Source organism: Xiphias gladius, chromosome 15 (assembly GCF_016859285.1).
Source record: "Xiphias gladius isolate SHS-SW01 ecotype Sanya breed wild chromosome 15, ASM1685928v1, whole genome shotgun sequence".
NCBI classification, from domain to species: Eukaryota; Metazoa; Chordata; class Actinopteri; order Istiophoriformes; family Xiphiidae; genus Xiphias; species Xiphias gladius.
In genome coordinates, this window is record NC_053414.1 from 29,844,658 (window position 1) to 29,867,298 (window position 22,641).

General features: G+C 40.0%; 1 protein-coding gene across 2 annotated transcripts in view; it reads left to right on the top strand.

The window, feature by feature from the left end:
* Positions 1-22,641, top strand: part of sh3pxd2aa (SH3 and PX domains 2Aa) — a 100,165-nt gene that overhangs the window by 2,358 nt on the left and 75,166 nt on the right. For both annotated transcript variants that reach the window (XM_040147486.1, XM_040147487.1), the window contains exon 2: positions 10,507-10,587. In XM_040147486.1, the coding sequence (XP_040003420.1) occupies positions 10,507-10,587 (81 nt within the window). The remainder of the gene's footprint in view (positions 1-10,506; positions 10,588-22,641) is intronic.

Here is a 22,641-nt window from a genome sequence, read left to right on the forward strand (position 1 = left end):
AAATTTGTGTATTCAAATTACAACTAAACATACATTTTTGTATGATAGCCCCCTGATGGCTTTGGCCTTGTGGAAGTTGCCTACTTTGCCTGGTTGGTGATCCAATTTTGTAGAAAACCTAGTATAAAGGCATCTATAAATTACGTGCTAGTTTTTGTTTCAGCAGTGCTTAAAGGTTGGTTAGTTAAGCTTTTATGTATTCAGGAAGTCTCACCTAGGTGCATAGTACTTGAAGCCATCATTCCCCAGCGCAGAGACAGTATGAGGAGCTTTTGAAGCTACAGTAAAGCTCTCCTTTACTCCAGTGTCATGCTTTGTCTCTTTGAACTTGAGTAACAATATTAAAATTATTCTAAGTATAGTAATTTAGATATCAAGGCCTTATAAATGGAAACATGAGTATACGGATGCATTCTACATGTAAGTGATGAACACCCAAGCTTTTCATACTCAGTAAGTACTATGAAAAGGTACATTAAAATAAAACAAACAATCAAACAATAATTTTTTCCCAGGTCTTAGGTTATCTGTCATCTGTCTCTGAGGTGTCTTCCTCTAATCCAATAAAATTGAGGTCAATGGGATTTTATTAGTGGTGTACATAAGAAATACAATTAAAAAGCTTAACAGCTACAAAAATCTTTGATGGCATTTTTCCCTTGGTTCTACTGTGGTCGAATGCAGTTATTGTAATTAGTGTGGACAAAAGCTTCTGCCAAATGAATGTAATGAATAATAATGTGATACATGTTTGTTTACTCAGGATAATTCACAGAACACAGTTTTTCCTTTGAACTACCCCCTGCCAAAGGAATTGTCCCTATTAAAACTCTTGACACAGTATTTTATCCAGAAGGAAGGATCCAGAGTAACAGGAACACTGTTTTGGAGAGACACGTTACAATACTGACAAGATTCACCTCCATCAGTGTGGTGGCAAAAATGTCAAAGAATGATAATTCAAGACCTGCACAAATTAAATCAAAAGTATCTACATGGCTAGATACCATTTGAGGTAAGACAGAAAATCTGTTTTTTTAATTATTTGGATGAAGTGACTATAAGGTGACACAGGTGGATAGTAACCTCCAAGCTTAATGCATATGCCAATGTCACATTCCAGATAACCTCCAATGCCCAGTCTTTGCATAATAATTAATGCAGTAGTTCAACATTTTGGAAAATATGCGTATTGGCTTTCCTGTAGAGTTAGATGAGGAGATTTATACCACTTTCTTGTCTCTGTGTGAATTGTGAAGATTCCTAGTTTAGGTTAGCATTAAAACTTGATGCGGGGGAAACAGCTAGCCTGGCTCTGTCCAAAATTGAAAGATACACCTGATGTATGTTTTTTTATAAGACAAAGAAAAATATAAAATCATCAAGTTGTGAACCTACAGCTTGTGTTTTTGACCGAGCCAGGCTCTGTTTCCCCCTGCCTCCAGTTTTATGCTAAGTAGCGTAAAAAGCTAGTCACTGCTTGCCTGTAGTTTCATATTTAGAACACAGACATGAGAATGGTATCGACCTTTCCCATCTCGATCCTCGGTTGTCCTATGTTCTTCTCGTGCTGTTTGTTAAATGTGGAGGACCACAATGAAAATGATCTACTAGGCTTTATTTGTGTTTTTTTTTGCTTCGATGATTATAACTGCTTTTAATCTTTATATTTAAATAATCAAATAAATTAAATCATTCATTCAGTCAAATTCACTCTCAGTAAGAAAGTGAATGAACTTTTTTCCCAATATGTCAAGCCATTCCTTTTAGATACACACATTGAGAACAAATAACTGTGCTTAACAGGCTAATGTGAAAACTTAAGATAACAGACAGGATTTTCTAAAGGCAGTGAATTAATGGTATATTTTTGCTGATATATACTGTTATAGGTTTTTAATGCAACTTGGATGTATTGCTTCCACAGAGTAGCTCAGTAATATAATAGGAGCTTCCCAAGTCATTCCAGCTCAGTTGGTAGACTCGTAGTAGCTCTATATCTATGGTTAAAGTGTAACAGAGCTGAGCTGAGCAAAGCTGTGCTATGCTTTGGACTCTTCTGTCTCAACGGGCCAGTCTGTGGCCTAGTTTCCCTAGCTACCCTGTCTCACGAGACAAGGCGAGCCACTGTGAGAAGAAAAAAGAGGGAGAGAGGGAGGGAGAGAGGGAAGGGAGAAGAAAAAAGAAAGAAAGACACAATCTGCAGAGCCCATTGAATCTCACTTGTAATGTTTGTGAAAAAAGCTGGAAATGCTTATCCTGTGAGATGGGGGGTGAAACATGGGTCTTTGTCAAATGGAAGGGCTCGTCGGACCGTAGGGACAGCTGGACTAAGGATTTGCAAACATGCATCCTATACACATGCAAACATGCATCCTATACATACACATTTGCCTCCTGTCAACTGTTTGTGTATATGTGTTTGCGCGAGGAGGTGATAAAAGAGAAAGCAAGGTTGGGCACAGCCATGTTTACTTTAGGCTTCTGTTTCCCCTACTAGTCCCAGTCTCATAACATTTCATTTTCTAGAGACTCCTGTGCCATGCAAAGGCCCGGACTGGAAGACGGTGTTGTTATTTGGCACCATAAAACATCTCTTCAGAGAGCTGTTCCCCACTCAAATATTTATTGGCCTATCAAACACAGAGTGATATCTTGGTGAAAAGGGTCCCTGTTTTCAGATGCTCACCCCTAACTTTGAAGACGCATGCTTGGGGGGGGGGGGTTTATAAGGTCAGTGTTTTTTGGATTGGCCATTGTGTCAAGACTAGCTGGAAGTGATCAAGGGATATGTGTGTGAGAAAGAGAAAAGAAGAGGCTGAATCAGGAGCTTTGCTGATGTCTGTTAGTAAATTCGATGTGCTTGATGCTCAGTTTGCTGAGCCCTAACTCTGTGCACCAACACGAGTGGTTGACAAAAGCAGCGGATGTTGTGGATAGTACTGGGAGCTCGCTTGCATGCTGGGGGTTGTTTTCATGTGTTCAACACCAGATGTTGTTTGCGATTCTGGAATGTTTTATTTGCCTCTTGCAGAAGTCTTAAATGCATTACAACAGCTCTATTCCAACAGCGAGGCGTCTCCTGTCTCCTCTTCTCTCTGTGTTCAGGGTAAAAGCACGTTGTGATGCATGAATATGGCCTCCAGCCCCCTGGTGTTCTTCTTAACAGGTTGACTTATGATTACGTCACCTAGAAATGGCGAAGCTCTGTTGAGAGATAGAGCATGTGTGGGCATCATGTGTGGCCTTGACTGTGCTGGCTCTGGTGTTGTTTTCATGGGAAAATTATGTTTCTAACATCACTGTATATGTTGTCCTGCCATGTTAGTCAGGTCCAATGTGTGATTTTGTGCAATAGGAAGAAAGACTTAGAAGCAAAGCAGGAAGAAGAGTGAAATTGAAGGAAGAAACAGATTGGGTTGTCTTGCTCGCAGCTCTCTTTATGAGATCACCAGATAGTCAGGGGAATTTGCTAAAAAGTTATTAGAATCAGACTGGCTTGATTAGCAGGACAAGATGTTCTTTCTCTACCAAAGCCCTCAGGCATGATTTGTTAGAAATATTTGATCTGATTAATAATCAAAAAGTACAGTAATATTTAATTTATACAAAAATATTTACAGGAATACTTCCACTTGAGGGATACTCCGGTGATTTAGTATAGCCATTCCATAAGGTCTGGTAGCTCACTAGAGGGAAATTGAAGAAAAAACACCCTTCTTATATGGTAAATGTCCATGTCTTTTATAGTCCATGCCTCGATTTTGTAACTTTAAGAGCAAATCTTTAAGCCCAAATCAAGATAACCCTGATTGCATCACTATGGCATCATCAGGGTTTATTTTCTCAGGCTTGGCAAAGATCTCCAGAGGCAAAAAAAGATATTTTGCAACTTTTTTTCAATGGCTGAGTCGTACTCATCTGACCTTTTATGTGTAAAATTGGTGGGGTACCCCTTTAACATAATAAATCAGAATTAATCAAAGTCATTGTCCTTTGCACAATAGATCCTTTCAGAGGTTACAGGAGATTATTTCACTAGTACTCTTTATGACTGTCGAAAGCTGCTTTAAGCAATATTTTATGTTGACAACTGGTAAATGACTACCTGTAAATTCACTCGTAATGACAAACCCACGACAATTATCAACCAACTCTGCAGTTGCCCTTATCTCTATGGAACATTTAGTGTCTTTTAGCTCCTTGTTTTGGTTTCCCGGCCCATAACTTCAACTGTTTTGGTTCACTCTTACCTCTCTCATCAGTATCATTTTCAGCAGCAGAAGACAGTTGTTTTCAGTATTAAGCTCTAGTAAACCCACTACAGACTACCTGTTCAGCACCAAGCGGCAGACAGACAAAGTTAGCAGCTAGCTGGTGAGCATATTATAGTTGAGCATTTTGAAGCTTAAAAGCCAGACATTTCCTTCAGGAGTTAGTGGATACCAAAAACAGAACTATAAGAGAATGAATATTGGATTTGCCAGCTAGACAGAAACATGACTCCAATTGAATGCTAATGTTGCTTCATGACTGCTGGATGTGTATATACACAGCTGTTCATCTTTGTGTGGCACACCCTATTATATTATATTATTCGGGAACAACTTAGGAGCACTTTGGAGGTCTGTTAGTTGTCTCCCGTTGCCTTAAATTTCAAATATTAAAGTGCTTATATCCATATAAGCACTAGACTTACTATAGACTTACACATGCAAAATGCAGTTAACTGGAATCCATTCTATGAAGACCCACCTTTGAAGCAGTGTTTGTAGTAGTTAAAGTTGTACATGACCTTTTGTTTTTGCTTAGATCTGATACAGAATTACTTTAAGATTGTTCTTTTGTATTGTACATGTTGAAATGGTATCAAGGAGGCATCAAAGGCGCACAGGATGTGCCTGCTGAATAGACACTTTTCCTCAGCACCCCCTGACGACACTTCCTGTGCCCACCACTAAGGCACAGAAGGCCTGATAGGTCCGTTCCAAAGTGGAAAGGAAAGTTGAGGCGTCGGCCTGGTGTGTGGTTAATAAAGGGTAATGTTTTGGCAGTTGATATAATAACTCTGTCTTCAGGGGGTATCCAAAGACCCCCTTCCAAAGCTTAGCTGAATGGAACTGTCCTACAGTTTATATCCCTCTTGTGACATTTTAGTTGGCTCACTGAGACACAGCTTTGAAGAATTTGTCAAGCTTTATTGTCATTTGTTAACCTCTTCTGGCTAAACTGAAAGAATAACTGACGGCATTAGACAAGTGAGTATATTTAGGCCAGCTGTGGTTCCATGTGGAAAGACTTTACTTCCATGCAAAAAGAATTTTTCCTACCTAACTTTTTGTGGTCAGATCATTAGCACTTTCATGATCTGAAAGTATGATGTGCGTCTGTTACTTAAAATATAGTAGTTAGGCGGGGTTCACTACATTTAGTGGCTAGGCCCACATTTTCTGCCCCACCAAGCACTCTGCTCTTTTGCATTCTTCACTTGAAAACTTTGAGACTGGGTCCTGGCTTTCCTCGGAAACTGTAAGTTATTTTCCCTATTCACAGTTATCTACACTATCTCCAATGGTCATTGAATTATGTAAATGTTCATGTTATTAGAGAAATGATTAATTCAGGAGAGGGAGAGGGGAAAAATAAAGTGAGCTGTAAACTTCAGATGAATATTCATAGCCATTTCAGACGAACATGATGAAGTAGTAAGAGGTCCAACTTGTTCCATCATAAGAATTCATGTTTCTGTCTTTGCTTCTGAGCGTGAATAAAACTTTTGTTTTCAAGTCCCGCTTCTTCAGTGGGAATAACAGATGTACAAGGTCTTTACTTGGTATCTGGGACATAGAAGTCCCCAAAGCCTTCTTTGAGTTGTTAAATTTTTTTCCCCGTCATTTGTGTTTTCCCTGTTTATGACTCCTTTGAAAAGAAAGCTGATATGTCAGAAATGGAGTATTGACACGTGCCTGCTGTGGAATCTGACGGAAAGCATGGCATTCTGTGATCAAGGAAAAGACAATTTGTCTCTTTGTCTCTCTCTTTAATGATTTTCATAGATATTGTTCAATAAAAGAATTTTTTTTATTCAGCAGCAGTTATGCACCAAAACAGAAGTACTACATCTGGTCAAACTTAGTCATGTTAGGCCCTTTACAGTCATCTACAGCCAGTTTTGGTTCAGTCTCCTCATTGTTCCCTAATCCCACGATACCCACTTTAGTTTTTAACACCTTCCTGTTTCCAAATGTAGGCGTGGTTATTAATAGCTGAGTGTTAGAAATCAAGAGATCATGCAGATCGCCACGTGAGCCTCCTCACCCAGATATCAGCCTTCATTTTGGAATTGCAGCAATGCCTTATTGGTCCAGACATGCCTGCTGTGCAAGAATGTCTTGCAGCAATCACAAGACAATGTTCGATTTTTTAATCTTGATTTCTGTTGTGAGAAAATACCCACGAAAACATGGAAGTTAAATTGGAGACTTGTTGTTAATGTTGTTGTTATGCCTGCGAATATCTCAATTTGTCTCTGTCACAGCTTTGAAAATGGTTCATCTTCCATTCAGTCCTATCATATGGAATTATATAATTGGCAGACAGATTAATTCCTAATTTACGTTTTAATGAGTCATTATTTTTGTTCCACAAGTGCTTGATTGAGGACATTTGGCTGTACTGAGCACTCATGACTGGATGTACTTGAGCTCTGAGTGAAACCCATTCTGGCTTATTTTGGTTGTTGCATTAGTGTGTGCCATTCCTCGTGAAAAAGTGAGAAAAAAGGGGCTACCATGTAATATGCTGAATACAATAATACAATTTAATTACTGGCAAATCAGAAGATTATAGAAGTTATTGATTTATCTCGAGAGGCAGCAGTCTAGGCTTTCTATAATTTACTATCTGTGATGAGTGAACAGTCTATTTCAGGGAGTGGGAGGGCATTAGGTTTAAGCTTGATATTTTGGGAATTGGCAGACCATGGATGGTGGTTGGTTGTGTTTTCCACTGTGGTTGCCATCACATACCCATCTGCTTCTGAGGATTTGATCTTTTCACTGAGTCCACATCTTCCAGCCTGGCTCCTTCTTCTACCTCAGCTCAGCGTGGATATGCTTCTGAGTTTAATTAAGTGGTCCAGGGGCATGATGGGAGGACGATACTCTGGCACACTGTTGAGGTCAGAGGAGTTTATTGAGCACACACACAGAGCCACATAATAGAATAGGTGTAAATTCCTCAATATGGGTGTACCAGTATACGCATACACACTAAAACAACCATTAACTCAACTGGGCTGATTTGCACTGCTCGGCCACAACATTAAAACCGGTAACTGGATTTAATGTTGTGGCTGATTGATAGTTATCGGCTGATATTAATTTTTCACAGATATATCTCTTTGGGTATATACTGTATGTATAAGTATTAAGAAAATGTTTTATAGAAATGCCAAAGATATATTCGAGTACAGGCCTGCACAGTGGCCCTGTGGGGCTGCACTTAGGCACAGGTATTTGGTCTTGAAATCTCAACGAAATATTTTCAGTACTTGTGCAAGTGAAATCCAGTCTAACCTTTACATAAAGCTTTAAAAACTAGGAAGCCCCATGTGATGTTAGGACACCTCAGCCATCAATTAACTCACTTTTCCATGTGTACCCTTTCAGTTTTCTTAAATGTACTCTTTTCTTTAAGAGATGCTTCATTAATGAGCAGTAAAAAGAGCTCTTGCTATGCTCACGAGTCTTTGTTATGCTACAAAAGTCACAAATACATTTGGAAACATTGCTGACTGTGGCTGCGTAAGATAGTCTTTGACTTTTTTGAAAATTGTAACTTGGCAGTACCCTGGGGAGCACACAGCAATACATGCCAAAGCTAATCACTATGGTGACATCCTACTGTGGTAAGAACAAGTTTGTCAATGTAGTGTGACAGTCACAACTTCTGGCTGCCAGTAGCTGTGTTTGTATGGGAGTGAACATACTGTTGTGGCTCCTTGCCAGCAGCAGCTGAGCCCCTTCCAGCAGCAACAAGGCCTTTTAACCCTCGGTTATGTTGTGGAACCTCTTTTGTTTCAGGCTGCTGCTCTTCCTACGTCAACATCAGGGTCTTTCACTCGACCTCATTCATCTTGGCTCTGCTCTGGTGGCTCTTGGCAGGTACAGAGGGTTGGATTGACAGTGAAAGATCAGTCAGAAAGATTGAGCCTGCTAGAATAAGTAGCAGGAATGGCTCGCCAGGGAAACGCATTGCCTTTATTTAATCTGAATGCTATACATGAGGCAAAGTCAATCGTTTCTGTGTTCACGGAAGCTTGATGCTAAGTGGATTCCTATTTGTGCTGTGTCTGGGCCACTTAGCTTGCCTTGCCTTTCCCACTGCCTTGGCTGGGTGACAACTTGTTTTTTTTTTTATTGCAAATCACTTGATAATTGCTATCTTAGCTGTACATTGAGTACAAGCCAGATGTGCTTAGTGGGTATAAAATATACAGGAATACTATGAATACATTTTGTATAAGCTGTTATGATCTGGCAACAACAGTGGAAAAAAGTAAACCTATGTCAATATTGATAGCTTTTCTTCTATATGCTAAATAAAAGTCATGATTTCATACTGATGAAAGCAATGAGGGAACACCAGTCAGGAATAAAATCTCAAATATACAAAAGTTTACCAGGTAATTTGGTACACCTGTAGAGTCTAATGCAAAGTATCAGTTTTGTGCATTTGTTGATGCTCATTCTAGTTCATTCAACCCTATGTTCATTTGAGTCTGTCCTCACCAGAAAGACAGTAGCACTGATTATTTGTTCAAATACTTGAGTGTGTTTTCCTAAAGGCTTTGACACATATCACAATTATAAAGCCCATTATGAATGAGATTTTGGTCGGGACGACTGATCGGGCCAAGTTTGACCGACTCTGTTCCGGTCCAAGCCATTTGGTGTCGGCAGATAAAATCATATGTGTGTGATATGTAAAGATTTTTATAATTGTTTGATATTAGTGACTGACATAGGCGACCGATGATTGCCCAAGGGAAACTAACCTGCCGTCTAGGACTTGTAGTTGCTGTGGATCACATTATATTGAGAGGGGTTTCTAATATTTTGGTCACCCCAATTTACATTTACATCCACGAGGGGGGCAGAATATTAGAACAACATAAGCTTTAAAAGGTGTATTGGATTGCATTTGATTCTATAGATGTACCCAATAAACTAGCAACTCGGTGTAATTTCCCCTTCAAAAGCTTGTAGCCTAACGTTATGTAACAACTTATCCACTTGAATAATTTCACATCCGGAGCCTTTTTCTCAATATTTCTATATTAGCAGTTGAGAGATCCCACCTGCTCTTAACGTGTGTGATGAAAATTTCCTGGCCTCTGGATCTGTTACCTTGGTTATTTATGTTTCATTAGATTAGAGATGATGGCGGCATCACTTATCTCCTCTTGACGGATAAATGGACTCTCTCTCAATCTTATCAGGCTTCTCGGGGCTGCAGTATTGCTTCAGCCAAGGGTAAAGGCCAGCAGGTCAGTGTGCTGACAAAAGAAGGATGATGTCAACATATACCCTGATGTATCATCCACTGACAGATTTATGAGTGTGTGTCATTGAACATTCATGATGGAAGAATTGGTCTTGGGCTGTTTGAGCATGTTGCCTCTGAGTTTGTTTGTACTACAAGCAGGTGTGTATGCCGGCACAATCAATTAATTGAAATCTATTGTTTCAAAGAATGCTGAAAAGATTAGTAGAGTAATTGATTAGTTGATCGACAGAAAATCGGTTAATTGTTTGTCAGTTATAAAGCAGCTTCTCAAATGTGTGGATTCTTTATTTTATGTTGTGTCATTGTAAAGTGGTTGTTGGTTGTGTTTTCCACTGTGGTTGCCATCACATACCCATCTGCTTCTGGGTATTTGATCTTTTCACTGAGTCCACATCTTCCAGCCTTGCTCCTTCTTATACCTCAGCTCAGCATGGATTTGGTTCTGAATTGAATTAAGTGGTCCAGAGGCATGATGGGAGGACGATACTCTGGCATACTTTTGAGGTCAAAGGAGTTTATTGAGCACACACATAGAGCCACATAATAGAATAGGTGTAAATTCATCACATATGGGTGTCCCACTATATGCATACACACTAGAACAACCATTAACTCGACGGGGCTGATTTGCACCGCTCGGCCACAACATTAAAACCGGTAAGTGGATTTACTGTTGTGGCTGATTGGTGTATATCGGCTGGTATTAATTTATCACAGATATGTTGTTTTGGGTGTATACTGTATGTATAAGTATTAAGCAAATGCAGTACAGAAATGCCAAAAAAATATATTCAAGTACAGCCATGCACAGTGCCCCTGTGATAATATCTTTGAGTCTTGCACTGTTGGTTGGAAAAAACAAGCCAGTTAAAAATGAGGATAATAAAATAATAAGTTGCAGCCCCAGTTTTAACTTTGTCTTTTTTCTCTTGGCAGGTATATCTCATCAATGTCACTTACTCTGACAACACCTCCCACATCATCTACAGAAGATACAGCAAATTCTTTGACCTACAGGTAATCCCCTATCACTCATGGACTTCCCAGCATGCTCTGTGCAGTGTGTTTGTACTAAAATCCCTAATTCGGATGCTGCTGATATATTTTATTTTATTACACGTCAACCCTGTGAACTTGCAGCATTGTTTTGTATAGAAGAATGTCTAAGCCCTGCGCCTTTTCATTGCCGCTGTGTCTCTGCCCATGTTCTCCACACCTCGTCTCCTCAATGAATCAGTGTGTGTGGTTTAGTAATTGGTGGGGGAAAAGGGGAGACATGGTTTGTATCCCTTAGCCTTGCAGAGATGCGGCAATGCACTGCATCTTTCTCTATATATCTCCACCCCGCTTTCTTTCTTTACTCTTCTTCCTCTCTCTCATCTCATCTCTGCCTTGCCCTCAAAACGTCAGGGAGCTGATGGGCCTTTTTTATAGTACGAGCAAAAAATTCACATGGAAGTCAATTTTATGTACCCTACTTTATAGTGGTCACAGATAGATTCTCTAGAGCAGGCTACTCTGATTGGTGGGTTCTTTACATATAGTCTTATACAGAGGAAGTCTTTTTCTGTTTTCTTGACTTGGCTGTGATGCTTTACTCTCATGTCTAAAGTGTCAAGCTCTCTCTTCGGGACTTTATTTATTTTGGAATGGAGCAGGAGTTGCAGTGAAAACCCCTCTGTGTGTCTCTGAGATTGACTGTTCCATACTGAGAGAATATCTGTGTGGATGCATTTATGCCCCTTGCAGCCTCAGCCCACTGCAAGCTGATACCATATGTATGTTGCCCCTGAGGTCTCTGGGTCACTAGTAAATATGAAAGGGCTGTAGTGAAAGACTTGCAGGGGGCACTTCTCAATAGCCCCAGTATGCTAGTCCAGCAATAAATGATGTTTCAATCAGTAGGGGAAAAGGTCCTTTCTGAAAGGTTCCATTGATAACCAGTGGGGTAGTGTGAAGTGGAAAATTGACTCCCCCTTGCAACTGATTACTCCCAATGTGTAATAAGAAACAAAGGTAGAATAATAAACATGGAAAAACAGGGGAAGTATGGCTGAATGTGCCTCCATTCTGGAAAAGTGAGAGACACAGGTGAGTGGCGTGGATGTGTGTCTTCCTCCTGGTATTCAGCCAATCACCATCCATGGTTCATGGATGTCTTGGCAAAGAATCACTCTCAGTCAGCAGTGGCAAGATTGATTTTGTTAGCTTTGTTAGATGGTGCAGGGAAAGGTCACCCAACTTGGTCTGCGCTATATTGAGTTGTCAAAGAAAGTGGCTCTCACATGACCAAAGTCTGGCAGAGTTTTGCCAGGCTGCTTTTAAAAGAGTTCAATTGTGAAAATCCCTTGCTACACATTTCTGGGATATACCAAATGTCCTTTTCAAAGCACACTACAATACATCACCACCAACACTTCACTGCTCACGCCTAACTTTACTTGGTTCTGTGATGTTTCCATTTGCACTGTGACACTCATGAATAAAACTAATACTGGCAATACTGACAGACCAGCTTTCTAATACTCACTAATCCTCAATCTCTGCTGCTATATGGACTGAAAGTAAAGTTCTCTCTGCCAGCCTTTGATCTTGCTAGATGCCTTTGATGGTCCCCTTTGATCCCATTGTTTTCAGAGCAACCTGGAGCCTCTCCTGTCCAAACATTTATCTGGTGCAGAAAGCCTGCTGCTCGCAGCAGTCCTGCTAAAGCTAGGGGAGAGAAACATGGATGGCCGCTCTGAAACTGTTGGAAAGAGCTTTAACCAAAGCTTTTGCAAAGACTGATGGGGATTCTGAGACTATTTTCTTGTAATAACCAGAACAGGCTGTCTTCCTGGAAACATACCGGTCCTGGTTCTAGCCTGGTGTCAAGAAGTGGCCAGAGATGTTACTTTGACTGACTTTGTTCAAGTTTCATCTCAAAAACCAACTCTTTATGTTTTGCGTAGAATGCATGGTCAATAAAATTTGCACATTTTGATGTTAGATACACACATTTTATGTTCTTGAGGTAGTACTGATCATTCAGCGTCTATTTGTCTCTATCTGTATCACACTTAGAAATGCTTTTCTTGTGCCAAGAATGGCACAAGTCAAGCACGGATCCAGTCACATTTCGGTCAGTTCCAAAGTGCTTCTACCTCTATGAAGCCAGTTGTATAGAGAATGTGTTAAGGTACAAATAATAGGAACCATATAAGTGCTATTTAATGGCCCTCTGTGAAAAAAAGAAGGAATTTATGGCTAATACAATGAATATATTAATGCAAAATGTTGCCAGAATTGCCCTGCAGGGAGCCATTTTGTCTCTGCACTTTTATTGTGTTAAGAGTGGGTTGGATCTCACACTGTCCACTTCTTTTGGGAGAAAGTAGCACCCTTCTCTCTGTAAACCTTTGCCACCGTCCTTCTATTAGTTCTTTATTTGATGGTTGTTTGGAGGGATAAAGCTGTGTGCTGGAACAGAGTTAGATTTTTTTTTTTTAAACAGTTTTAACTGAGCAATCAACATACCCCAGTTACAGGCAAGAAACAAAGAAGACAAAAGCAAATCAAGACAGACAGAGGCTTGTACATGCACAGACTTGCAACATCAACACATATATACTGTATGTCATTGAATTACACTGATTGTATTTGCTATTACCCATCTCCACACCCTTACATATTTTCTGCTCACTCCCCTCACCTATTCTTTTGTGTTTGTCCACTAAAAAACAGCTAATCGTCCACGTCAGGATGTGACTTGCTCTTCCTCGCTGCTGTTCACTGATGTGGTTTTCTCTCAGCCAGACCCGACTAGTGAGTCAAGCAGTGTGTCCTCTCAGAAGTAGGCTGCATGAGTTACTCATCAGAAGGGAGGAAACCAGGACAGACAGAGGAGCAGGTCAGTCTGAGGGCCTTGGAGGAAAGGAGCAGTGAGGAGGTAGGGGATGATGATGATGGTGGTGGTGAAAATGACGCAGAGGAGGACAGTGATGAAAGATACGAAAGCGATGATTGTAATGAGAATGACAGCAATACTAGTGGCGTTGATGATTAAGATTCAGGCTGTTGATGCTGACGACATTGATGATGCATATGGAAGAAATGAAAGCCATTCTGGGTTTATTCAAGGTCACTTACTTCAAAGAGGCCTTCATTAGCATGTTTCAGGAACCTCTGAGATTTGGGTGATTGCACCCTGGGTATCTTTGGGCCCTGACACCATCCGAAAGAAGGACACGCTCTGACTCACGCTTTTTACAAGGGCCTTGGTTTGTATTCTGTCTGCACGTGCAAACACAAACCCTCTCTTTTCTCTTTCGAAGTCCGCCCTCATATGAGTCTCCTAACAGCAACTGAATATTTAGTTTGGGAAGATTTTAATGTTACATCTCTCCAACATCAATTTTTCAGTGTTTAGTGTATACCATTGAAGAACCAGCAGATGATATTAGTCTAGTTCGCTCAGCGACTCAGTCTCAAGGTCGATATTCGGTCCTTTTGGACGTAGCTTTGCGGATGCTAGCAGCAGGTTTTCCGCAAACAGCAGCTTATATTCAGCACAAAAAAATATATAGGAGCTGTGGTCAAAGGAAGGTCACTGAATTGGGAATCTCTAACTTTTAAGTTGCCTTTTTTATGGAAACATATGTCTAGACCACAAGGCATTATCGGTATGCCTTCTTCGAGGATAAACTGCTGAATAGCCAGGCCACTACCTTAGCCTCTTTGTCCTTGAAGTGTGGATGCACTGGAACACGATTGAATGAGGGAGCCCATTGTTTAAGGTCGAGGATAAAGAGCTGTTTTATTTTATTTATGGGTGTTTGTGAGAGAGAAAAGAGAGGGAAAAATACTTTTTAGCCCCTGCTGAGAGGCAGAGGAAGGACACCTACATGCCAAACACAGGACCTGTTCATGTGAGTTACAATTGGGCACTTGACAGGACGACTCATGCCAGGTCCTTACTGGACTCAGGGGCAGAGGGGGGAAAGTATGCAGAGTTTCCCACAGCCATTGTGAAGGGATCAGGAGAGTGGGCTAAATTTAGGATGAATGAGCACAGTTCAGTGTGACTGGAAAGTGACTGGGAAGGAGGGAAGAGACAAACAGGCAGATAGACAGAAAAATACATGTGGAGAGTTGATAGAGGAAACTTAAGGTTTTGTCATAAGATAATAGAAAAGGAGATATAATATGATAAAACCTCTCATGAAGAAGAGAAAACTTGAAGAAAATGTATTCTAGAGAAAGCTGAAATTTTCTAATCGAAACTATTGAAAACCATTCATACTGGAGGCTAGTTAATCTATAAGTGAGATCCAGAGAGGATATACTGTACATCTGCCAAGGCTGCTCAATTTTTTAAATTTGATCATTTAAGAGTATAAAATGTTAAGAAAATTTTATTCTGCATCTAGATCTGGATTTCCATCCAAAGACAAGAGACTCATGGGATGTGTCAGATGGTGGGCAGTTTAGGAAATAGCAAACTGTTCAGAAATATTCAGTGCTATAAATCCTTTAAGAAAATTTTGGATTTGCACCAAAAATATGCACCTAGCTAATAAACAGACATATGGGACCCTTAACACAACCATTTTTTAGTGGTAAAAGTTAGGTACCTTGAGAAATACTTAAAGCACTAATTAGTATTTTATTTTAATAATGATTTAAATGACCATACATGCTGGGAAAGGGATTTCTTATAGTGATGAACCTGCAGAGGATCGCCCAGTAATGCAGTTCCCCTCAGTTTTACGGAACCTTTTAGCATTTTTTAGCTCGTTGTTTTGGTTTTCCAACCCAGAAAGTCCACTCACATCAACCTCTTTTTCAGTAGCTGGTAGCTGTTTTCAGCAAGAAAGCTTCACTAAACTCACTCTTTGCTCACTGTCCAGCACCAAACTGCAGACGGACAGATTAATGACTAGCTAGTAAACACAGTGACACATTTAGAAGTTAAAGAGCCAGATATTTCCCTCAAGGGTTGGTGGAGCTAAAATATATGTAGCCAAAAGGACAGTGAATAGAGGATTTAAATTCATCAAATGGCTGGAAACATGACTACCAGTGAATGCTAGTTTTGCTCTTTGACTTATGGATGTGTAAATAGGCAACTGTTTGCTATAACAACTTGTGATAATATTCCTATGTTATGTTTTCAGCTTGTTTCATTGCCCCCAAGTGGCCAGAAAAAAACAGTCAAGTCATTTAGCAGACATTTTCAAATTCTGATTCATAATTGCAATGCAGAAAACGAAGGATGTTCTCCCATGGATGTATTCCTGTTAGCCTCGTCAATGGACTGGAGTGCAGGGCTTGTTTCATGTTATGCAGTCAAAAATGGTGAACAGTGGCTTTTCAATGTTCCAGAATAATTCAACATTCCAGCATCTTCTGGCGATAAAAATTTCAGCCAGTCTCATTTGAACCACCTGAAGAAAATGTTCAATTGACATGGACATTCATAATAATGCAGATACAGTATGCACTGGTATTTTTACTAGATCGCAAAGCTCAAAGCCTCCTACTCAGAAGGATTTACACTGAGACTACATCTGGCTTCAGTTCATCAACATAACAAGCAGTCAACAGTAAGAAAAGAATGGGTCAAAGCTATAGTGTACTGATTGCAATAGATGATACAGTTATCATTTTTAAGTTAGAAGCTCATACTTTGGCTACACTGATCCCTTATGTTTACATAGAGTGTTAAGGTGGTCTGAAGTATATGGAGAAGAGGGGAGCTGGGAGATCTTTGTGTTGAGTTAGGGAGATGCTACCTATGACTGGAAGCCTCTGCATGTAAGGGCATGACAGCAGAGGAAGAGTCTGTCAGTTATTCTCCATTTTCATGTCTTTTTTTGATTAAAACCATAAGGTCAGTGTGTTTTTAGGAATGTATTTTTTTACGATACAGTTGTGTATGTCTATGCATCTACATCATTCCCCTTTTACATGAATTTCTGACTCCACTTTTGCCAGTGGTGATTACAATATTTAATCATATACAATATACTGAACAGATGTAGTATACATATATAAAGCCTTTACCCATTCCCCCTTTTTACTTCCCCTGTTTACACTGCTGCCTGCTATCTGGAGATGTATGTGGCAGCTGACAGACTTCTGCTATTGCTCTCTCCCTATCTCTGTCTTGTTTTTATCTCCATCTTTTCTCTGTGCTCAGCTGGCCAGCTCTCATGTTTCTGTTCACCTCAAGGTCTTCTCCAACCAAATGAGACAGGGAGGGGAGTTGATGAAAATTCTTTGTGCTCTTAGACATCTTTGGCCACTCTGCCTCACACTGAGCCTTAAACAGAGAGGCTGCTCAAGGTTTTTTTCTTTTTCATTACATTTCTAGTTAAGCCTGCGCTGCCTTTGTTCAACATTTGATAAATCACAAAGAATATATTTTATACTCCTGTTATGTATCTTGTTCAGAGAGGGCAGGGTTTTCTTTTATGTATGTCCATATATTGTTGAGCGCAAAGCGGCTTGCACTGTTGAGTGACTGAAGGACAGACGTTATCAGCGACATCTGATTTAAAAGGAATATGAAACTGTATGAAGTGAATTCACACAGTTCTTTGTTATCATCAGATCTGGAAGGACAAACCAAGAAAAAGGAGCAATACTTTATACTATGTACTCCTGTACAACAGAACATTGTGAATATAAAAGATGCCATATTGGAATCTGTTGATGAAATCAATTCCTACTTTCTTGTTGGTTCAATAATAATAAAGTTTTACATGTCATTTATAGCACTTACACAGAAGCAAGCATCAACATGTCTTTTTCTTAAATAGTTACTTTTTAAAGCCACTTTGTGTGTAACTTTTGGTGCCCACTACTAGTACCATGAAAAGGTGGGCATGGTTGTCGGATTATTTGTTTCAGACAGTTACAAAATTGACACATTGATACACATCTGTCAAATACTATCATTGGAAAATGTGTTTCAGATGCTGTTGAACATCCTAACAAGAACTTTATTTGAAGCATATTGAGACCTTAAAGGCACCCTGTGGAGTTTTTGTTGAAAACAAACAAAAAGTTATGTTAACATTCAGTGTTACTCACCAAACCCATTGTGTGTATTCTTGAGGTGTACACACTGTATATGTGCATCTTTTTGACTGTGCACAATACAAAACAAAAGGGGGGCCCACTCATAAAAACAATGGTCCATAGCCTGACTAGTGGTCAAAAATTCCACAGGGTACCTTTAAGTCCCACACAGGTCTGACCTGGGAATAGTGAGAATGCGAGACATATAGATTTTTTCATTTTCATACAAACAAAAATTAAGGCATTATAATAATTTGAAAGACACTAACCCACAAAAATTCCACAAATAGCAGCTTTAACATTTTTGGGGAATATACATTTGCAAGCATTTTGCTTTCATATATTTGTCTATTAAAGATGATTTATATCAAGGGCTGCTTTTATGCCCTTTCTCTGAATGCATGGCGTTTGCCACTTAACACAATAAAAGGCAAGCCCAGGCAAATCCCATGCCTTTTAAAGTTAATCAAGCCTACTTCCCTATGTTTGTTAATCTATCTGACACTAGCTGTGTTTTCCTGATGCCTGAAACCCCACCCATCTGGCATTCCAAACAGGTTAAAACAAACTTCCCTAAAGGTGTATTGCTCATAGTGCAGAATCCAGGAATGAAATCCATAGACTGCCTCTGCTTATCTACAGTATCGGTGGCAATGGCTGGTCCCAGACCAGCCAATGCCCTGCCTTGCCTTTCTGTCTGTAGGTTAATAAATAGTGATTCGGTAAACAGCAGGCTGGATAGGACTCACTGGACACAGGCTTTTAATGTCACCTAGTCAGGTACAGAAAAAGAAAAAGACAAATCCGAGATAGAGACACACAGAGATAAGAGATGAGAGTTCCCACTAGAATTCAAAGCAAAACCCAGGTGTCTATCGCTTTTCGTTCTGTGGTCTCCATCAGTCTTTTTGCCTCCCTCCACACACCCGAATTATCAGATCTTCCCCATAACCTTATACACTTCATTCATATCTCCTACCTACAATTTGTCACCCTATCTGTCTCCCCCCACTGCTCGCATATCTCTCTTTCTCCTCTCCCCATCTGTCTCTGTCTCTGTTCAGAAACCCTTGCCTGTCTCCCACCTTCCCACCCTCAGCCCAGTCACCAGCTCCCCCTCTGGTCTCTTCCAAGCTGGTTTTCCTCGGCTAGCTTACCACAACCTGGACGTTCATAAGGTCAAGTGCATTAGCTTACAGAATTACAGGCTACAGAAGTTCCCATTGTGGTTTTCTATGTTAGGTGGTTTCGTATGCATGTATTTTATTTGTTAGTGTGTCTGTAGGAGTGTGGGCTCATGTGTACATGTATGCTTGGGTATATGTTTGATGCATTACTAGTGTTTCTCCTACCCAGGCTGTCCTTCCTTTACATGATGATCCAATTTTCCCTCACTGGGGCCTCTCCAACTCAGTCAGATTACATTGTATAGTATAGACACAGTAGGAGCTTGAAAGGAAATAAAAGACCTTACAATTTAAACTCTTTAGCAGACCACAATACTACTTACACTTAGAAAGTTAGCCGCTAGAGGGTGACCCCTATTGAATTAATTTGGTCTGAAATACAAAAATATGTGGCTGCAAACCAACAAATGGTAACAGCAACTAACTACAAAACTGGACTAAGCTAATATATGAAATGCAAAGAAATACATTTCCAAAATCACAGTTTTAGTAGGACAGTACTCTTGGCTTTTTGGTTACAGTTTTATTTTGCATTTCTAATTTGGTCTTTCTATTTAATGGACAAATGTTCTAGTAGTGGGAATTCTCTGTAGTACATGCTCTTTTATGGGTTAGATAAACTGTCAGTCATAATCTACAGTACACTTCTTATGCTAAGCCTCCAGTAGCGGTATTGCATTTAAGCAATACTTAATACTTAAATACAGTAATTTCAGAATTACTCTAGGGTACTGGCATTTATTGTGAGCAAATGCCAGTTAATATGGCTAGCTAGCTGGTTAGCAAAACTGCCAGCCAAAGTAGGACAAATTAAGAAATGTATTTGTTTTCTTATTGTTTAGGCATTTGTTGTTAGTTTGCTGTTTTAGTGTAGACAGACGAAAAAGACATGAACATGCTAGTGTAGATGCCTATGTTTTTTTAGATGTCAAAAGCGTTTTCAAAATTAGGTTAGGGTGGACATAGTCCACATTTTTCAAACTGTAAAACATAGCTGTTAGCTAACAGCAGTCAAGAAATAGCTAACTGCATGTCATTTAATTACCTGACATGACAAGGAAAAACAGCTTATTTAAATTCTGATTTTTCTTCTTTGCTTCGTTCTTCTTTTTCTCCCTTTGTTTCCAGTGTTTTATGTCTTTCTCACTCATGCTTTCTATACTTCTCCCTTAACCCACTGGTGGTTATAATCCAAAACTTACTTCTCATTTCCCGGCATTGCCATCCAATTCACCCCATCTTGGAGAGACTGTGGTTTGGCCAAACTGCCCAAGGTTTGTCCTGGCTGTCAGAATGGAAACTCTTGAGACCGTCAGCATGGCTAAATTAGGTCCTACATTACCTTGGTAGCACTGAACCTTGGCACAGGTGAGAACCCTTCCTCCTTGCCTTGTAGTGAACTGTAAGATGGCTGGCCTACTTACTTAACCCAAACTAAAGCAGTCAGTGTGTAAACCGACACTGTTCTTTGCCTCACATTGAGGTTGTGGCTGCTTTGGAAAGCAAAGCTGTTGTTCGGTTGCTCGGGCAGAACTCAGCCGAGCAGCTGAGGTGGTAAATGGCCTGAAAATGCCACTGGAACATTTAGCCGGTGCTACTATTAAATATGAAAGGAGGTTAAACTTCAGGCATAAATGAAGGGCAAAGCTCACAGAATAAATGATTGGTTACTTTTTGTTTAAATTTAATTGTGTTTGGCCCTGTTCTGGTTTCTCATGCCTTCAAAACTGTTTATTGTGAACTAAAAATAAATAGTCATTTCTGGCCTATTGCCTGTAAATTACAGTATGTGAGCTTAAAAAAACAAATGCCTGCTCATTTCTTATTCTCTTCTGCTGTTGTTTGCCCACTTGACCTATTCTGTTTTCAAGGTTTTCTCACAGCGTATGCTGTTTTTTTCTACTTGATTAATGTATTTTTAGAGACTGTGTAAAGCATCCAGTTGTCTGAACTTCAACCCCACTACCTCCGCTAAACTTGGGAGATGGAGACAGAGAGATGTATGGATTGTTCCAGTGTTTTGAAAACTCTGCATTTTCCTGCCAAGGTTCTCCTCAAGCAGGCGAGGTTTTGCTCCGGGACAATGTTAACACAGTTGACATATTTGGCAAACTGGATAATGAGTCTTTAATTTGTTTTACTGAGTACTTGGATAAAATTGAATTATTCAGCTTCTCTAAAAGCCATTTTTCATTCTTGATCTAAAGACAGATATACGATTTAAATTGTCAATTAAAAATAATGGTGCTGAAAAAATTACTTGATTAGTGCTTTTCACTGTTTCATATAATTGTAAATTGAATCTCTTTTGGTTGGGGGTGCTGGTTAGACAAAACAAGACATTTGAAGATGTTACCTTGTGCCTTTTACACTAATATCTGGCAAATAATCAACAGACTAATCAGCAATGGAAAAATGTTTAGTTTCAGCCCTAAGATCTAACCTAATGAGCGCATCTTCCTCCAAAACAACAATGAAAGAATATATTTATATTCATATGAAACCATCTGATGCATATCACTCATTTGGCTACAGATGCCACCATGTTTTAAAATAAGATGGAATTCTGGTTCAGCCCCTCAAAAAAATGGGATCCCATTACATTAAGGGTCTTTCCCAGTCAAAGGCCATCCCCAGAGCCTTATTCCAGAGGCCACAGCAGGCTCTGCGGCCTGAAACTGGGGAGTGACGAATGAGCGACTGTAGAGAGGCAAAAGTTACCATATCCCAACACCTGTTTTTTAATTGAAACAAATGGGAGCCTGGCTTGCCACATGGGGCATAACACCTCACAGTGTTGACATCTCCAGGAACAGAACTCAAATTTTTAGACAAATCCAATGCATAGTCCACTCCCACACATGCATTCAATGCATAAAACCATGCGGGATACCAGTATATCATGTTCCATCCATATATAATGTGCCAACCATGGGCAGTGACTTGTCCAGAGCTGGTGCCAGGGTGCCAGTATATATTTAGAGGCACAACTGTGAGTGATTGTAGCTGGAAAGGAATGCCTCCCTCCCTCAAGCTCATCTCAGACATCTGTCTCTCTGAAACTGAATACTGCTGGCCGCTAATGCATATTCGGACTTGATTCACGTGCACCTTTAGTTTTCTGTTGTCTTTAGGATTTGAGCTGATAGGGAAAGAAAAGTTTGATCTATAGATGGACTCAATCTCTCTAATTTACTTATCCGTGTCAAAGATTGTAAATAATTTATCCTATTGAGCTGTTGTTCCCCAAAAAGAAAAGGAGGCTTAGAGAGAGAAGGAGGAATTTGATGGCTCCTGGTAGTAATTTAGAGGAAACAATTACATCATGGAAAGAAGATGTGTGTTGGCTTTATCATTAACTTTATGTGTACTTGCAAACAGAAGAGGAAAAGCAAGAGCAATGACCTTATCATGTCTTGCCTTCAGACTATTGAGAACAACCATGCTGAGTCTGTGGCCTCGCTCACTATCACCACGTTGCGGTGGAAGTGGCTCCAAGATCACATGTCTGTGTTGTCATGCTGGTCATGAGTTGTTCCAGAGGTTCAATGCATGTGTGTTTATTTCTATATTACTATGTGCGCTACTGTGAAGCCTGGGGTAGACCCTCGCAGTCACATAACCACTAACAGGAAGTTAGGTATCAATTCACTGCAGAATAACAATATGGCATACCCCAAGTTTATGCCAACTGACTCTCAAAGCTCCTTATATGGAGGCTCTTTTCTTAGCACATGTGCATGTTATGAAGAAAGAGCTGCAGTTACACTCATTCTGAGCACAGTTCAACGCTGGCCTTGTTGTCAGTTGTAATATGTAT